Raw genomic sequence first — 19,172 nt, 5'->3', positions numbered from 1 at the left:
CATCTCAGAGCTAACCATTCCACCTTCCCTTGATTATAATTATTGATATGTTGTTTTAACAGCCATTGTATTATTACAGTGGTGTGAAAAACTATTTGCCCCCTTCCTGATTTCTTATTCTTTTGCATGTTTGTCACACAAAATGTTTCTGATCATCAAACACATTTAACCATTAGTCAAATATAACACAAGTAAACACAAAATGCAGTTTTTAAATGATGGTTTTTATTATTTAGGGAGAAAAAAAAATCCAAACCTACATGGCCCTGTGTGAAAAAGTAATTGCCCCCTTGTTAAAAAATAACCTAACTGTGGTGTATCACACCTGAGTTCAATTTCCGTAGCCACCCCCAGGCCTGATTACTGCCACACCTGTTTCAATCAAGAAATCACTTAAATAGGAGCTGCCTGACACAGAGAAGTAGACCAAAAGCACCTCAAAAGCTAGACAGCATGCCAAGATCCAAAGAAATTCAGGAACAAATGAGAACAGAAGTAATTGAGATCTATCAGTCTGGTAAAGGTTATAAAGCCATTTCTAAAGCTTTGGGACTCCAGCGAACCACAGTGAGAGCCATTATCCACAAATGGCAAAAACATGGAACAGTGGTGAACCTTCCCAGGAGTGGCCGGCCGACCAAAATTACCCCAAGAGCGCAGAGACGACTCATCCGAGAGGTCACAAAAGACCCCAGGACAACGTCTAAAGAACTGCAGGCCTCACTTGCCTCAATTAAGGTCAGTGTTCACGACTCCACCATAAGAAAGAGACTGGGCAAAAACGGCCTGCATGGCAGATTTCCAAGACGCAAACCACTGTTAAGCAAAAAGAACATTAGGGCTCGTCTCAATTTTGCTAAGAAACATCTCAATGATTGCCAAGACTTTTGGGAAAATACCTTGTGGACTGATGAGTCAAAAGTTGAACTTTTTGGAAGGCAAATGTCCCGTTACATCTGGCGTAAAAGGAACACAGCATTTCAGAAAAAGAACATCATACCAACAGTAAAATATGGTGGTGGTAGTGTGATGGTCTGGGGTTGTTTTGCTGCTTCAGGACCTGGAAGGCTTGCTGTGATAGATGGAACCATGAATTCTACTGTCTACCAAAAAATCCTGAAGGAGAATGTCCGGCCATCTGTTCGTCAACTCAAGCTGAAGCGATCTTGGGTGCTGCAACAGGACAATGACCCAAAACACACCAGCAAATCCACCTCTGAATGGCTGAAGAAAAACAAAATGAAGACTTTGGAGTGGCCTAGTCAAAGTCCTGACCTGAATCCAAATGAGATGCTATGGCATGACCTTAAAAAGGCGGTTCATGCTAGAAAACCCTCAAATAAAGCTGAATTACAACAATTTTGCAAAGATGAGTGGGCCAAAATTCCTCCAGAGCGCTGTAAAAGACTCATTGCAAGTTATCGCAAACGCTTGATTGCAGTTATTGCTGCTAAGGGTGGCCCAACCAGTTATTAGGTTCAGGGGGCAATTACTTTTTCACATAGGGCCATGTAGGTTTGGATTTTTTTTTCTCCCTAAATAATAAAAACCACCATTTACAAACTGCATTTTGTGTTTACTTGTGTTATATTTGACTAATGGTTAAATGTGTTTGATGATCAGAAACATTTTGTGTGACAAACATGCAAAAGAATAAGAAATCAGGAAGGGGGCAAATAGTTTTTCACACCACTGTATGTTGGTTGGTCTCTCCAGGCAAAGCTCCACTAAAACGACTACATAACTTACCCAAGTGAAGCCCCAGCTCTTCCTGCCATATGGGACACACTTGTCACTTTTCAAATCGTGTAAGCTAGAAGCCAGGTGTCAGTCTACTGAGAAATGAGGTTCCCTTTAGCATCCAGCAGTTTAGCAAAAGTGTGAATGAATAGAAGATGGAATTTAATAGCAGGTCACTGGCAGGCAGTATTTATCTAGGGACAGTAATGAAACCTGAATAGGAAATGCTGGGTTTATGTTCTCCAGTCTGCGCGCTCCCGTATTTTCATTCCACCTTGTATTTTTATTTGCTTATTAGAAGGTGCGGTCATATCTGGGATCACCTTACAGATTATGTTTAAACTTACTAATTTATACATTTTAGCACTTGGACAGAGGCAGTGGTGCAGTAAGAATTATGTTTCTGGACTTCTCTAGCACCTTCAACACCATCCAACCTCTGCTCCTCAGGGACAAGCTGACAGAGATGGGTGTAGATTCATACCTGGTGGCATGGATCATGGACTATCTTACAGACAGACCTCAGTATGTGCGTCTTGGGAACTGCAGGTCTGACATTGTGGTCAGCAGCACAGGAGAGTATCAGGGGACTGTACTTTCTCCGGTCCTGTTCAGCCAAAATACATCAGACTTCCAATACACCTCGGAGTCCTGCCACGTGCAAAAGTTTGCTGACGACACTGCTATCATGGGCTGCATCAGGAGTGGGCAGGAGGAGGAGTATAGGAACCTAACCAAGGACTTTGTTAAATGGTGCGACTCAAACCACCTACACCTGAACACCAGCAAAACCAAGGAGCTGGTGGTAGATTTTAGGAGGACCAGGCCCCTCATGGACCGCATGATCATCAGAGGTGACTGTGTGCAGAGGGTGCAGACCTATAAATACCTGGGAGTGCAGCTGGATGATAAATTAGACTGGACTGTCAATACTGATGATCTGTGCAAGAGAGGACAGAGCCGACTATATTTCCTTAGAAGGCTGGCGTCCTTCAACATCTGCAATAAGATGCTGCAGATGTTCTATCAGACGGTTGTGGCGAGCGCCCTCTTCTATGCAGTTGTGTGCTGGGGAAACAGCATAAAGAAGAGGGACGCCTCACGCCTGGACAAACTGGTGAGGAAGGCAGTCTCTATTGTAGGCATGGAGCTCGACAGTTTGACATCTGTGGCGGAGCGACGGGTGCTGAGCAGACTGCTGTCAATCATGCTGTCAAACAGGATCATCTCCAGACAGAGGAGCAGCTTCAGCGACAGACCGCTGTCACCGTCCTGCTCCACTGACACACTAAGGAGATCGTTCCTCCACCACACTATGTGACTCTTCAATTCCACCCGGGGGGGTAAACGTTAACATTAAACAAAGTTATTGTCTGTTATACCGGCATTTTTATCACTCTTTAATTTAATATTGTTGTTTATCAGTATGCTGCTGCTGCTGCTGGAGTACGTGAATTTCCCCTTGGAATTAATAAAGTATCTATCTATCTATCTATCTATCTATCTATCTATCTATCTATCTATCTATCTATGTGCTGTACATTACCGTCAAACAGCAGCCCTTATGCTAGTCCAGGGAGTTGTCAGGCTCATGTCTCCTGACAGGCACAGTCTTTGCGTGGTCACTCTTCTGTTGTCTATTACATGGGTGATGAATCTGGTGCCCTGACCTACGGGTTCTGGCTCTTGAAAAGGAAAGTGAGTTTGTTCTTCATCCCCAGCCATCTCGTTTATTGGTATCTAAGTTTCTATCACTGGACCCAATTGTGTTTCTTTGCTCCCAGGTTTTCAGAGCCCCAGCTATACAAGCGGCTAACTACATACATGTGATTGATAACCAGGAATGCTTTAACATGTGGACAGAAGTGCAGCATTTAAGGAGTCTCAGCAGGGGCAGAACAGCTCGACACATCTGAGCCATTGCTAATGTTATCGCTATCACTGCCGCTGGGCCGGAAACGTTTCCAATCCGCCACGTGCCAAGCATGTATAATTAGAAGGCGGCCCGCCACAATCAGCTTAGGGGTGGGAGAAGGGGTGATCTAAAAATAGTGGAGTGCAGAAAGCTGCTGTCAGGCACTGAATGAGGCAGAAGCATTTGCTCCAGCTCCCTGTGAGCAGATTTCCAACGATTATAGCTGTTCAAGCATTTACTTTGACAGCTGCACAAAACAGGGGGGATTTTCTTTTACAGGGACTAAGGCCAGGTAGCAGTTAGGCTGTCCCTCCCAGGGTACAATACTCTTCAAGGGCTGGATGGCCATACCATATCACGTGAGCTATGGAGTACAGACAGATCTGTTTAGAACTGGGGTGTTACTTTGTGTTTTCTCATGATAGGTGACCCTATTCACCTTTATAAACTTTATATTGTGCAGGCCTGCAGTGGGCTGGCGCCCTGCCCGGGGTTTGTTTCCTGCCTTGCGCCCTGTGTTGGCTGGGATTGGCTCCAGCAGACCCCCCCATGACCCTGTAGTTTAGGATATAGCGGGTTGGATGATGGATGGATGGATATCGTCCAGGCTTTGACAGAACATCCCAAATGCTATACCATTATCACACTGTCAGGGCTGACTGCTATTCCCCCCCTTTCTTTTACATCTATAACCTCAGGCAATTAGTAAGAATACCAGAACAGGTAGAAGAAAAAGTTAAACATTTTGTTTTATAAATAAATTAAATGACTTCCAGTAGTACTCAGATATAAGCAAAGTAAAAATGTGAGTGTGACAGCAATCCTTATATGACTTGCATGATAATCAGGTAGTCTCTGTTTTAGCATGTTGAGTGGTCCCTGGTTTGGCTTGGAGGCCCACTGAATGCTGAGGCTCCTGGGACTCAGACACCTTTGTTTAGCCCTGCTATCTCCATCCTTCTATTACCTGGGCTTTCATGCTTCTGCCACATGTTTTAATCTCCCATTTTTTCTGTTTCACAGGACACCGCTGGACAAGAACGATACAGGACCATCACCACTGCTTACTACAGGGGAGCCATGGGTTTTATCCTTATGTATGATATCTGCAATGAGGAGTCCTTTAATGCAGTCCAGGACTGGTGGGTACTGGATACCATAACAGAGAAGGGAGCTTATGCTAACAGAAGGCTCTGAAAGATATAAACATATTGGGGCACTTGGGTTTTAGACACGAGTATATAGTGACCTTAAAGGTGATGAAAGTTGGCACAGCAGTCAAGGGGAGAAGGACTGGTTCTACCTTAATGTAAAAGCAATGGGAGGCACAGAAACCTGTTTACTGGTTATACTGGAGGGCAACATCAATTACCACTGTGGGAATGCAAGTAAAAGCTTCTTTATATGGAATTCCGAACCTACAACAATCTCAAAAAAAAGTGAGGAGTGTAGACAGGAAGACAGAGGGATGTGGATTTCAACAACAGAGAGATAAATCAATGAAAAATAAGCACTGAAGGTGGGGGGGCTTGTTTGATAGATAAATGCCAGTTGGACACAGGAGAGAGTTACAAGTAACACTGAATTGCAGTTTACAAGTGTGCTCTCAAGTGCCAAGCAAATGATTCTCTCCAGGACAATGTAATTATTAAATTATAGAATTGTCCTTTTTAGGGCCTACAAGACCAGTTAGGATTATAGATGTGATGATGTGTGAAAATCATTCTTCATCGTGCACACCATTGTTTACATGTTGGGGATTTTCATCACCAACTCTTTATTTTGCAGGGCAACTCAGATTAAGACCTACTCATGGGACAATGCTCAAGTGATCTTGGTGGGGAACAAGTGTGACATGGATGATGAGAGGGTGGTGGCAGCCGAGAAAGGGAAGCAGCTGGCTGACCAGTTAGGTAAGTTAACGAAAAGGCAAGGCAAGGATTTCCAAAATGGCCACAAAAAAGAAATGACTGGTCATGTTGTTGAGATAAAGGGAGACAATCATCCAGATAACAGTGGTAAAGCGAAATGTTTGAATTTGCTGTAGATATAAACAGTGATGATTGGCCATCAATAATAGACAACAATCACTGGCTGGATGGCAGAGATAAAGGGACGTAACAGAGTAGAGTTGACACAGCAGGAAAGAAAGTCAAAGCAGGAACAAACAGCGATGACTGGCCAGATGGCAATGAGAAAGAAAACTGACTGGCAGAAATAGAGAAATCAGTGACCACACAAAAGAGGCAGACGGAAGAAAAGAAAGACAGATATTGGGAAGATGACAGTCAGGCCGTGAAAACAACTGTCTAGAGAGTAGACATTTTTTTTGCTAATTCAATTTTGCTCCATTGAATTAAAAATAGGCAGTTAGTTTGACCTTTTCAGTTTTGTTTGCTTCTCTCCTATAACTGAAATTAACTAATATTAATTAAACTTTAAATGAGGAGAACTTAAAAATAAAGCATGCTTAATTTATTTATATGGTTAGCCATTCTTGGTGTCTTGTGTACAGATGAGATATTCCTTTATTACCTTTTGAATCGTCTGAAAAACAGAACTGAAATGTATTTCTTTCTCAAACTTTTGCTTTCTATCCACATGGTACTTTTAAAAATATTATTTTTTATCCAATTTTAGTAGTTTTTTTTAGTGTAGTGATTCATAAAACTTACCCTTATAATTCTGCATATTTACATAGTTTGATTTTTTCTACTTTGTAATACTATCCTGTGCTTTTTCTCAATAGTCATTTTGCATAAAAACATCCCCAACATTTTCTCACTTTTAGTACATTTTTTCTGGTTAGTTTATACTCTTTTTCATATTTATTTTGGTTAGGTTTTGATTCATTTTCAGTATGTCATTAACTGTCTGTTATGTCAAATCAGTCTGTTTGTGAGTTCTTTCTTAGCTGTCATATTCCTCACTTGTTTAGATTGCATTCTAGGAAAGTGTTTTAATTAAACGGCTGCTCGTTTTCTTCCCTGTTCTTCTTTAGTAATTTCCTGTTGTTTCTGATTTGGTTTTCTTCTTTTGTACACATGCATTGTCTTGACCCTTCCCCTTTATTGAATCTTGGGTCACTATAATTTGGAATTTTCTTTAAGATATTATCTAAATGTTAAAAGTATCTGCTACCTTCCCCTTTTCTTTCAGTACTAGTCATTTAGCCCGTTACAATAACGGGCGCTAGAACAGTAGTGCATAAACATTAGTAGGAACAGTCTATATTAAATGGCAAGGGACTTTGCCCTCATTCTTTTTGTTGGTCGTATTTTTCCTTCTTTCAGCCTTTCTTTTGTTGATGTTTATTTGCTGAGCTGACTGTTCTTCGTGGGCTGCCGCTGTGTATTGTGTGTCTTTAATTTTCTGTGACAGTAATACTGTCTTGTACGGCTCTATTCAATAAGGGCGCGCACAAAAAGGCGAGCTTCAAAAGGGCGACCTCAATTGAGCGCGGCGAATAAAGGCGTTCGTAGATAATTTAGTTCAAATGGCTTTGGAATATGTGAAGAGCAACAATGGTGCAGATCTTTATTTACGCGTGCCTTTATTCGCTGTGCCCAATTGAGGTCGCCCTTTTGAGGCTCGCCTTTTTGTGTGCGCCCTTATTGAAGGATACCATCTTGTACGTCCGCTGGCTTGTATGTCCGTAATATACCTTTAATTTTCTCTGGCGGTAATACAGGCGTGCGCGTCGGTAATATGCCTTTAATCTCCTCTGACAGTAATACTGGCTTGTATGTGGCTGTAATATGCGTCACTGTATTGTGTACCTTTAATTTCCTCTCGCAGTAATACTGGTTTGTATTTCCGTAAAACGCCTGTAACTTTCTCTGACAGTAATATCACGCGTCACACCGTGCCCCGCGCATGTGCACTTCACCAGAAGACACCCACACACGGACACCTGGACGCACATAGGGATTTTATATATATAGATTAATGCCACTATCACGGCTATGTACTTCTATGTTAATGGGGTATTCCTGTCCGGAATTTTTTACTAAATCCTCCTCACAAAATATAAAAGTTGGTTTTCTATTTCTCTGATCATTTTTTTGGTAGAGAAAGACCATTGCCAAATACATCGATTTAGACAACCTAGCTAACCTGCCTAAAGGAATATTTCCATTGTAACTCTCTCCTTTTCCACAACCGTTGGCTTTTGTATGTGCTCTTTTAATTTCTCTTTGTTTTTCTTAATTCCCTTTTACTTAAGAAACTACCATTTATTATTATTATTGTTTGACTTTTTGTTCTCACAGTTTCTATTTCTTTCATTTTACCTTTCTGTAAAATTAACAAATTCTATTTAATTTGATTCCTGAGCCAAAGCCAAAATTTTTACCATACATTACTGTTTTTCCATTTGAGGTAGCATAATTACATACTGAAATTACAACATACATACTATATATCCTATGATTTTTCACTTCTATTCCATTGTCCCTCACAAGTATAAAGGTTACCTGTCATTTTCTGCCCTCATACTGCAAAAACCTGATCTTCTTCCATCATACTCTCTGGATTCTCCCATTTTCTGTTTGCTAGTACCCTGTGTCTTATAATCAGCTCAAAATAAAATAATGGGTCTCCAGTTTTTCATCCTCTGTAAGTCACTATTTAAGTTGATTATTATTTTCCCTCCTTTTCATATTTCTTTAACTTCATTGCTCATTTCTCAATAAACATCAATCAAGTCATTTGATTACAACTTCCAAAAGGTTAGGTAGAACTCAATCAGAAGACCATCTAGGCCTCAGGGTTACTTTATCTGTTCACCCTATGGTGGAAACAGAGATTGTTTTAATGAAGAGACCAGAAAGTGGGACATGGTCAAAAAAGCAAGTCAGGTTCCTAAACCAAAAATCAGTCCCACCTTTCTTCTAATTGAAAACAAAAATATAAATCATAGTCAAAGTTCAGGAACAACACTTCCAACACAGGAATTCAAAACAAGAAATGTACACACTAATGTGCCTTGCAATTAACTACAAACCCGTATAAGCCACAAATGCCTGACACCGACCTTTATCTTGTCATGTCCAAGAGGACACATGCTGCACACTTCTGGTCATTTAAGCCTAGCAATGCTGTAGCAACTGTTAGCATAATGCCTCCAAAATGAAAAATGAATAAATTTAAAACATTTTAAAAAGAGAACTTTGAACATTTATTTGTATTTAGTGCTGATTTGTTTCATTTGTCAAGAGATACCCTGTATCTGTTGCTTTATCACCTTTGCTTATTTTCTGTTCTTTCATTCTTTGCACAAATAATTATTTAAATTACTATAGATGATCAATGGATTCTTTTTCCTTGCATTCTCTTTGTTGGCTTAGTTTTAAATTTTGTCAAATGAAAACACTCACTTTGTGATCAATAACAGTCTATTTAGTTTTTCCCATTGTGACTATTTCCTTCATCTTTGAATTTTTAATAGTTCTCTATTTAATTTCCAAATACCCACCATTCCACTTTTTCTGTCATGAACCGACTCTCATTTTAACTTTTTCTTAATGGTTTCTGGGGCTCTAAAAATATCTATACTTCATTTTTGGGTGTTTTTATCAGAATTGATCATAATAAAAGCACATTGAAACAAAATGTAAAAAGGCACTCCCTGTTTTCCATGCTTTTTCATAATATTAATGTTGGAAGGAATTTGGCTTTGATTGATTTTAAAGATCTGTATTTTATGTCTCACCTATGTTTAATTTAATTCTCATTTTATTAACCTTTCTCAAAAATCTTCATCTCCCTCCTTGGAAGAAAGAATTCATTTTTCCTCATCTGTAGACAGGTCATGTCATTCTTTTACTTTATCTATATTTTCTTTTAACACTCAGACTGCTTTCTTATTTACTCTGTTTTGAGCTTTCCTAACTTCATAACCCTTTGTATATTTCTTTTTATCTGTTCTTTATTACTTTGTTCCTCCATGACTTTCATCATTTAACCTCATTACATTTTTCAAACTACTGCTTCTTATGCCACCCTCACTCTTATTTATGTATTTTAATACATTCATGGTTATCATGGCACTGAAGATGGACAATATTTTGCTTGTTGGTTGGGTATGCAAGTAAGAATTTCACTAGACTTTGTACACATGACAATGCCACTAGTAATAGGCAGGCAGTGTGATGTAGTGGTTAAGACTTTGGACTACAAACCCTGAGGCTGTTCAAATCCCACTACATGCACTGTGTAACCATAGGCAATCGCTTCACCTGCCTGTGCTCCAACTCGGGGGGAAAAGAAGTATAACTAATTTGTATGACTCATATGTTGTAAGTCACCTTGGATAAAGACATCAGCCAAAAAATAACTAAAAATAATATTTCATTTCCTCTACTGAAGTTTGAAATTGGGCCATATAGTACTCACTTACCAGACAGTTGAGATAAAGAGCAATAACCACCCTCGCAGCACAGATCGAGAAAGACGGTGAGTCAGACAGCAGAGATGAAGAGAGATGAGCACAACCACAGCACAGATTAAAAGAGTCAATTAGCCAGAATGCAGGGGTAAACAGAGATGACTGGCCTGAGGGCAGCAATAAAGAGCGAGAGAGACAGAGAATTGTCCTCACAGGTGGCGCAGTGGTGGTGGTGCTGCTGCTTTGCAGTAAGGAGACTTTGGAAGATTGTGGGTTCGCTTCCCAGTTCCTCCCTGTGTGGATAGTGCTTTGAGTACTGAGAAAAGCGCTATATAAATGTAATGAATAACAAGAATTAGCCAGACAGCGAACATAAATGGAAATGACTGACATCTCAATAAACAAAAAAGGAGGCAACTGGCCACATGGTAAAGGCAAGCAGATAGGACTGACCAGAGAGCACAGATAAGACAATTGGACACACAGTACACATAAAGACAGATATAATTTGCTGGATGATAGCAACAAAAAGGGACAATTGACCTTATAGTAGATACTGTATAATATATATATAGATAGATAGATAGATAGATAGATAGATAGATAGATAGATAGATAGATAGATAGATAGATAGATAGGACAAATAAAGGTGCTATATAATAGATAGATAGATAGATAGATAGATAGATAGATAGATAGATAGATAGATAGATAGATAGATAGACAAATAAAGGTGCTATATAATAGATAGATAGATAGATAGATAGATAGATAGATAGATAGATAGATAGATAGATAGATAGATAGATAGATAGATAGACAGACAAATAAAGGTGCTATATGATAGATAGATAGATAGATAGATAGATAGATAGATAGATAGATAGATAGATAAATAAAGGTGCTATATAATAGATAGATAGATAGATAGATAGATAGATAGATAGATAGATAGATAGATAGATAGATAGATAGATAGATAGATAGATAGATAGACAAATAAAGGTGCTATATGATAGATAGATAGATAGATAGATAGATAGATAGATAGATAGATAGATAGATAGATAGATAGATAGAACGAACAATGACTAAAAAGTGTACTTAAAAAGAGGTGGCAAAATTAAGAAAGAAGACCAACAGAAATAAAGAGAAATAACTGACCATACAATAGAGATAAAGAAGCACTATTGGCATGATGGTATAAGTAAAGAGGTCACATGTAGTGATAAAGAGAAATGACTTGGTCAGATGGCAATAACAAAAAATAAATTGATTGTCCATGCAGCATCAATAATGAGAGACAAATAGCCACCCAGTACAGTTAAAAAGACACGATTGGCCAGACAGCAGCAAAGTCGAGGGATGATTGGATAGACAGTAGGAAGAAAGAAAGAAAGAAAGAAAGATGGCACTTGCTAGTGAGAGAGACAGGAGTAGTCAGATGTCTGTTTTAGGAATAAGTAAGAATACAGTATGTCTTGAACCAGACAGCGTCAGTTAGAAGTCAAGTCCCTACACTGATCTGCTGTTCCCTGTTCTTTGCATTTAAGAATGGAGCAATGGATCCATGAGCAGCTGGCTTGTGAAATATGTTGTCATGACAACAGTGAAGATAGAAGAGCCAGCAGGTTGATGTGATGCCAGGGTGATATGGCTTTATTTATCATGTGCTGCTGTTTAACAAGTTCATGGTGGAATATTAATTTCTTTTACAAACAGAATCAGGTCATCCATTTGTTTAGCCATATTCACATTAGTGTTAGAGCCATTTATTTAGTCCCATGATAAATGAAAGTGTCACAATAAAGAAATAACCACTGAAATTGGAACAGAAAGATAAGGTAAATTGAAGGGAAGGGGGTGTTATTATCTAAATGGAATAAAAAAAAATATGAAGCATTGGTTGGGATCTCCCCACTCATACACAACAGAGAACACAATGGCGGAGATCCCTTTAGTCATTCTGATGGGCTGGTCACCCAAAGTCATTACACACAAGGTGGCTGGGGAAGGTGTATTTTGGACCACTTCCACCTGTACATGGGAATCAGCTTGCAGGGAGTTTTCCTACTTAAAAGAGAGTGGTTTGTGAGCCAGAGACAGAAGAGGAACACAAACAGATTGGTTTCTGTGCCTGTAGATCTGGAGAGCTGGGAGACACATGGTATAAGAACCTATACAGGAGGCTACCAACAGAGAGTGCAGCCCTTTTTATACCCTTACTCTGCATTTTCCAGGCATTTAGCCAGACGAGAGAAGCAAGACAGGAAAGGCCTAGAAACTCTACTGCTATCATGTGAACGAGAAGGATTTAAACCAGATGTTTTTTGGGTTTTTTTTTAAAGCTGCAATATGGATCATCACTTTAAATGTCTTGACGATCATGTACACTTTACCATGACTCCCAACTTCTTGTTCTGACTTTTCCCGCAGGTTTTGAATTCTTTGAGGCGAGCGCCAAGGAGAATATCAATGTGAGGCAGGTGTTTGAACGCTTGGTGGACATTATCTGCCTGAAAATGTCGGAGAGCACCGAGACTGACCCTGCAATGGTTAGTGGAACTAAGAACACCCGGTTGACCGATAACCCACCACCCATGCAACAGAATTGCTCCTGCTAGTGATGTGCACTCACCTTTGACCTGTAAACCTTAATCGTGTTGTCCACCCCCTCCCCTTTCTTTCCTTTTTTATTTTTCTTTTGAAAAGAAGGAGGCTGGGAATTGTGCAACCCCCCCTATGGTCCCAGTATATGTAGCTCAACAGAAGGTGTACGCCAACCCCCAAGGGTCCGCAATAAATGATGCCACCATGGCCACAGCGGAGTGGATCAACTGTGTGAATGTGAAGGGAGAGAGAGAGAGAGAGGTGTGATGGTATAGTTCAGGTGGGCACTGACAAGGCTATTTGGCTGGAGCACCCTCAATGTCTCATTCCCTGTGAAGAAATCCACTCGAACATGAAGTCAGTGCGTACTGACTGAAGATTGGGTGGTAAGGAGACATAAAAAGTGTTCAGCCTAATAAACTTTTGGCTTGTCTTCCCACAATTTTTTAGCTACTCCCACTAAAGGCCAGCCCTTGCACATTACCCCGTGATCTATCCACAAACCTCCACTGTGGTCTTAGAGGCCAACGTTCTTCCAAAGTGGACAGTTACTTGCCATCTGGTTGGTTCTCTTCTGTCAACCCAGTTGAGTTTTGATCCTGTTAATGGCAAACACAAAAAACAACGTAATTAATAACCCCCATCTCCCAAGCACCATCAGTTTATTTTGGAGCAAGGTGTGAAAGAACGGTTCAAACTAAAGAGCCCCATTGGATACAGCAAATAAAGGTTCACCCAAAAATAAAAACACAAATGGTGGGGATGGGGGCAGTTGGCAAAAGCAATAGAAAACTTGCTAATTGGATGCTATTAACAGAGAGAGAGAGTGCGTGAGAGAGATAGGGGGTCTACTTGGCAGTGGAGGGTAGGGGATAAGCAGAATCATTACCAGTGCCGACTTCTTGTAATGAGCAGCACCTAGTGAGCTGGCAGCAGTGGGTCCATTGCACTCCCTAAATAAAAAGAGATGGTGAGAGGTGGGCTCTGCAAAGACTTTGATCAGCTCCGAAATAAAGCTACCCACTGCTGAGTACCCCACAACCAGCATATAATGCTGCTAATTAACTTCTGTCTTTCATCTGCTGCTGTCAGTCATTTATTTTCAGGACCCTGGCTACAAATCATTCTGAGGTGGGATCTGTGTTGAGGGGGGGGGGTACATTGTTTATGTGACCCAACACAAAAACCCTCCACTGGAGGTTGCTGATTTTATTGTGTATGTTTAATGCAAATCAGAACAAGCTCCATCCCCCCATAACAAGAGGATCTGGGGGAGGGGGCGTATCTATATGCAAATGTGACCTTTACATGTCCCATTTATTTGTGTCTTTGGCATGTGATGATGTGAACATGTAAAAGTACGTGAGGGGCCAACAAGCAGCTCCATCAGTGGCCACTTTGAACCGTGGCCCTCCACACCCCCAGTTGTGAAAGTGTGCATAAGCTCTCATCTAGAAACATCTAGAGAAGCTGCCCTGAACCAGAGGCACTTAAAACACTCTCTAATATTATCAAGGTTGAAATGGTCTTGGGGGGTGGGGCATAAAGCAATTTTAAATTAAATATAATTATGAATATACAAATATATACATCTGTGTGCTTCTGTGCCCTAGATCACCCCATGTGTGTACATATATTTGTGACTTCACCTGTTTTTCAGAGGGCTATCTGACAGATTCTTTTAAGTCTGGCATTTTCAATCCTAAAAGAGGGGCTGGGGGAAGAGCAGGGTACCTCAGGGAAGAAATGTGCCACCTAGGTGTTTGGAAGCAGTAACAGAAGATGGCGTGAACCCTCTGTGGTTTACCATGCAAGCAGTGGACCAGTTTAACAATTCTTTATCAAAGGCTGACCAGTAGTATTACACACCCTTTGGTCCCTCAGTGGAATACAAGTCATCCAGTATGTTAACAAGCTTCATTCTAATAGGCTCCCAGGTCAGATCCTGCATAGGACACTGATAATGTGACTTTCAGCCAAGACACCTGACCCGCTTGTGCCAACCTTACCAGTCAGTAAGAGCCAGTAAAAGATGAACTTTTGAAATTAGGAGGCTCCCAGTTCATCAAGTGATCCTAAGCCAAGTCTCCTCAACTTCACGGAGTTGCCCCAACAGCTAAATGACATCAGTGGGTCAACTACTGATACCCAGGAGGTGAAGGGTTAGATCTGTTGAGTTCTATACACTGTCACAATTTTTCCATGAATTCCAGATGGAACACTTAATTAAATGGCTGGTGGTAGATATTTTTCAGACATTATAAAAAAGAAGTCAGACACCATGCAGGAGCAGTTTTGCCGATGACAATTCGCATAACCAATTGCTTTCCTGTTTATCCTCTAGGCGATACAACAAATTTTTTTTTTTTATAAATCAGTTCATCATGCTTTTGTGACAGGACGGCAAGGGAGGAAAGGGGTGTTCCTGCTGTCAGTATCATAGGTAGTTGTGAGCTGTTAAGTAGTGAGAACGGGACAGGACAGGTCTTTGTGTCTGCGTCATAACCAATCACTTTCTTCTTCACTTTGTCCTATAAAAAGATGGAATTGGTTGGGGGGGGGGCTGGCTAGGGTTAGGGTCAGTGTATCTGCACACCTGCCATAATCAATTACTGTCCAGTTTACTGCTACAGAGCATACACCTGCATTATATAACCAATCACTTTCTAGATTACATTGTGTTGCTAGGAGATCGAAATGGGAGTGGGTAGGTCTGTGCTCCTATCATAACCAATCACTGTCCAGTCATATGCACTTGTGGTAATGGGGCTTCACGTGTATATGACAACCAGTCCATATAATTCAACTAAACTGTGCTTTATTCAAATAAATTCACTTTAATGCATTGTCACCATACCTTACAGTTCAATGAAAAGCATCTGTTGGTCATTCCACCGGTGCATAAACATGCAGCAACAATACCATATTTAGTACAATGATTCTGCAGACACAAATTATATATTTTTATTTTATTAATTTTCATTGTAATCATTCCATACAAACAGATCAATTAATAACCCAACAAATTTGAAGACTAATCAAACCCCACCCCTGAGAAGGAGAGCTTAGCTAAAGGAAAATTGCTTTAAGCTTTTTAATAAGGCAACATTAAACAAAAGAAAGGGACAAGTAAATATCTATGTAAATAAGAGATGGAGAAGGGAGTTAAATGCAGTAATAGTTATTTCTCTTATTCTAAAATAATATTGATTAAATCCTGCCAGGTTTTGAAAAAATTTTGTACAGATCCTCTAACTGAGAATTTGAATTTTTCCAATTTCAAATAATATAAAACATCAGTTTCCCACTGACTTATAAGAGGAGAATTAGGATTCTTCCAATTTAACAAAATAAGTCTGCGTGCCAAAAGTGTAGTGAATGCAATCACCGTTTGCTTGTCCTTCTCCAATTCAAGTCCATCTGGAAGAACACCGAACACAGCTGTTAGTGGGTTAGGAGGGATTGTGACACCAAGGCTGTCTGAGAGGCACTTAAAAATTTTTGTCCAAAATGATGTTAGTTTGGTGCAGGCCCAGAACATGTGACCCAGTGAGGCAGGAGCTTGGTTGCAGCGTTCGCAGGTTGGATCTTGCCCTGGAAACATTTTGGACAGTGTTAAGCGAGACAGATGGGCTCGATATATAATTTTTAGTTGAATAATTCTATGCTTTGCGCATATAGAACTCGAGTGAATTCTCTGCTTTGCTACCTTCCACTCCTTTTCTGATATATTGATTAAGAGATCTTCTTCCCAATGTCCTCTTGGATCTTTGAAAGGTAGGGACTCTAATAAAATTTTATATATTGTGGAAATAGTGTTTATTTCCTCGAAATTGAGCAGTATTTTTTCCAGCATTGTGGAGGGTGCAAGGTGGGGGAAATCGGGCAATTTCTGTTTAACAAAATTTCTAATTTGAAGATAGTAAAAGAAATGTGTAGCTGGGAGGTTGAATTTTGAACGTAATTGTTCAAAAGATGTAAATATGTTGTCTATATAAAGATCTCTAAGCATTTTAATCCCAAAACTTTTCCAGGTATTAAAAACTGGATATACTTGCGAAGGTTGAAAGAGGTGGTTCTCAGCAGACACAAATTAATCATTTAAAACAAAAAAAATATATTTAATTTAGAAAACTTCTATAAGTAAATAATTATTATTAACATACAAAGGCAGTAAAACTAACCACTATTGCAAATAGACTGGTAATGTGAGAGCTTACATAAAATGAACTTAAACCCATTCAGGGTTGCTAGAAGGCAGTGTGCTAGAACTTTATATCTTAGATTAAATTAAAAAATAACTTTCAAATGCTTTCCAGTTAATAATGGATAGGGTCTTGTGATCCTGCATAACTAACTACTACCACTCAAGCCACAGCCATGGCACTTTCTGCAGTCTGAGTGACCCACTGCATCCTATTCTGCTCCCCAATTAATAATGAGAGCCAGTAGATTATTTAAAAAGTTCCACGGCTTCTGGAAAACTGACTGAAGTTAGCTTCGCCTTTCATCGTGGCCCGATGCGAGTGTGAAGGGGTCTGTTCACAGATTTATCTGGATTTTTCTACTTTCCCCCAGTACTGCCATTTGTAGTTTTTCTCACCGAGGCAACTTTATGTTTTAGTTTCTATCACACACATGCACAAAAAGCAGACTTCTGATTGCTTGATAAAAAATACCAACCTGTACACTGCAGATATCAGAATCAGCGCACCCGATAAAAGAAACGATTGTCTGCTTCTGACTTGGTAAAATCCATTAAACCATCTTGAGACATCAGATCCTATTTTTGCAGTCGATTGAGGTGGTATACAGTACTTCAGAGAACAATGCGTTACTGTGCCCTCTTGTGGACTTTCCCAGTACTACACTTAACAAAGGGCTGGCAGCCTAGATGGTTTTCAGACTTTAGAATTAGTTGGTGAAGGTCCTTGTACAAGTGCTATATGGTGGAATCTACTCAGACAAGCCCTCTGATAAAACAGTTTCTGAAACCTACACACAATTTGTGTTTAACTGCTTATGTGAGAGTGTATGTGTGCGTGTGTGCGCGTGTGCAGGTATGCTAGCAATCACAATGTCCTTCTTGTGCAATGCTGTAACATTGGGCAAATATTTTCACAGTTTTATTTTGTTTTATTTTTCATGAACATCATCACAAGTGAGTTGATGTTTCAGTGGTAGATGTTCAGTGTGTACAGTCTACAGATTACAAAATGATTGTAAAATTGAACCTTTAAAATAAAAAAAGTCCACAACACAACAAAGGTTTACTGTCTTTAAACAAGTGTTTTTGCAGTCTGGCTACATGCATTATAGTTCAGAACAATTATTATTTAAAACAGTACCCTTAACAAAGCACTTAAAAAGCCAACAACCATATGACTGTTGGAGATTCTAATCCAACTGCCCCATAGAACTCATTTTGTTTTGATTTGTGGTTTGCATACTTGGAGAGAAGGGTTGGGTTTATGCAACTTCAGCTTTTACATTATTAATAGCTTTGTGATTTTATAACAGTGAAAAGCAATTCATACAATACTGACTGGCATTAACCCAAGAACTACACTGAACAGTCACACTTTAATAACACATTTCATGGCGGTGCATTTACCATTCTGCATTATTTTGGTGTTTTATGCTGGAGCAATGAATGTCCCTTGAGGATTAAGGTAAGATCTGTCATTGTTGGGGACTCTAAATCAAACACGAAGAGTTCTAACGTTGGCAGCAGAGGACATGTCTTGATTCACTTGCACTAACCCACCCACAGGAAACTGGGTACAGACAAACACTCTGCACCAAAATAAATAAATAAATCCTTCCGCCTTGACTGGGTTAATCGGTTTTCACCCTCAATTCTTTTCAGACAGTGAACGAGGAAGTGGCATGGGGGTTGGCATGCATCACTACTACACAGCTCCGTGGACCACAGTTCAAATACTGCCCTGGATACTGTTTGCGTGGAGTTTACAGGTTCATGTTACGGGAATGTTGGGGTGGCTAAGGATCATTTATGAGTACTTGAACCACCATGAGATGATACACAAAGACAGAGACATTGTCTGGGATAGCAACAAGTCATAATCATGATATTGTGGGGGGAGAGAGGAAAAAAGAAAAAAAACAACAGGCAATCAGAATTTTAAAAGGACAATTTTAAAGGAAAAACAAAACCAAAAATAATTCTATCACTTGAAAAAGAAGCTAACTACACTAACAGAAAATTCAGATGTTTAATATTTAATGAGGTATAACACACAGTGTAATTGTTGATATATTTATAGCATCACTGGCATAATAAGCACAGTCACATGACATTTCAAGGTAAAGTCACGTAAATAAAGATAAGACAGGAATGAAAGTGAACCTTGTGAGTTTAACTCCAAATGAAAAATAAATGTTAGCAAACAGAATCCTCATTCAAGTCTAAAAACAAAATAGACAAAAAAAACAGCAGATTAACGTCTCTGATATTACAGTTCACAGGTGGATGTTTGGCTAACTTACCTGGAGTG

The 19,172-nt window shown here is 39.7% G+C and overlaps 1 protein-coding gene across 1 annotated transcript in view; it reads left to right on the top strand.

The window, feature by feature from the left end:
• The window catches only part of LOC114659790 (ras-related protein Rab-3B-like), a 37,376-nt gene extending 21,758 nt beyond the window's left edge, over nucleotides 1-15,618 (top strand). Inside the window, exons 3-5 of the mRNA XM_028812442.2 lie at nucleotides 4,679-4,797; nucleotides 5,444-5,568; nucleotides 12,481-15,618. Of these exons, the coding sequence (XP_028668275.1) occupies nucleotides 4,679-4,797; nucleotides 5,444-5,568; nucleotides 12,481-12,668 (432 nt within the window). The 3' untranslated portion in view covers nucleotides 12,669-15,618. The remainder of the gene's footprint in view (nucleotides 1-4,678; nucleotides 4,798-5,443; nucleotides 5,569-12,480) is intronic.
• Nucleotides 15,619-19,172: the final 3,554 nt, after the last annotated feature.

This window comes from Erpetoichthys calabaricus, chromosome 10, assembly GCF_900747795.2.
Source record: "Erpetoichthys calabaricus chromosome 10, fErpCal1.3, whole genome shotgun sequence".
Taxonomy (NCBI): Eukaryota; Metazoa; Chordata; class Cladistia; order Polypteriformes; family Polypteridae; genus Erpetoichthys; species Erpetoichthys calabaricus.
This window is presented reverse-complemented; position numbering and strand designations above follow the sequence as displayed.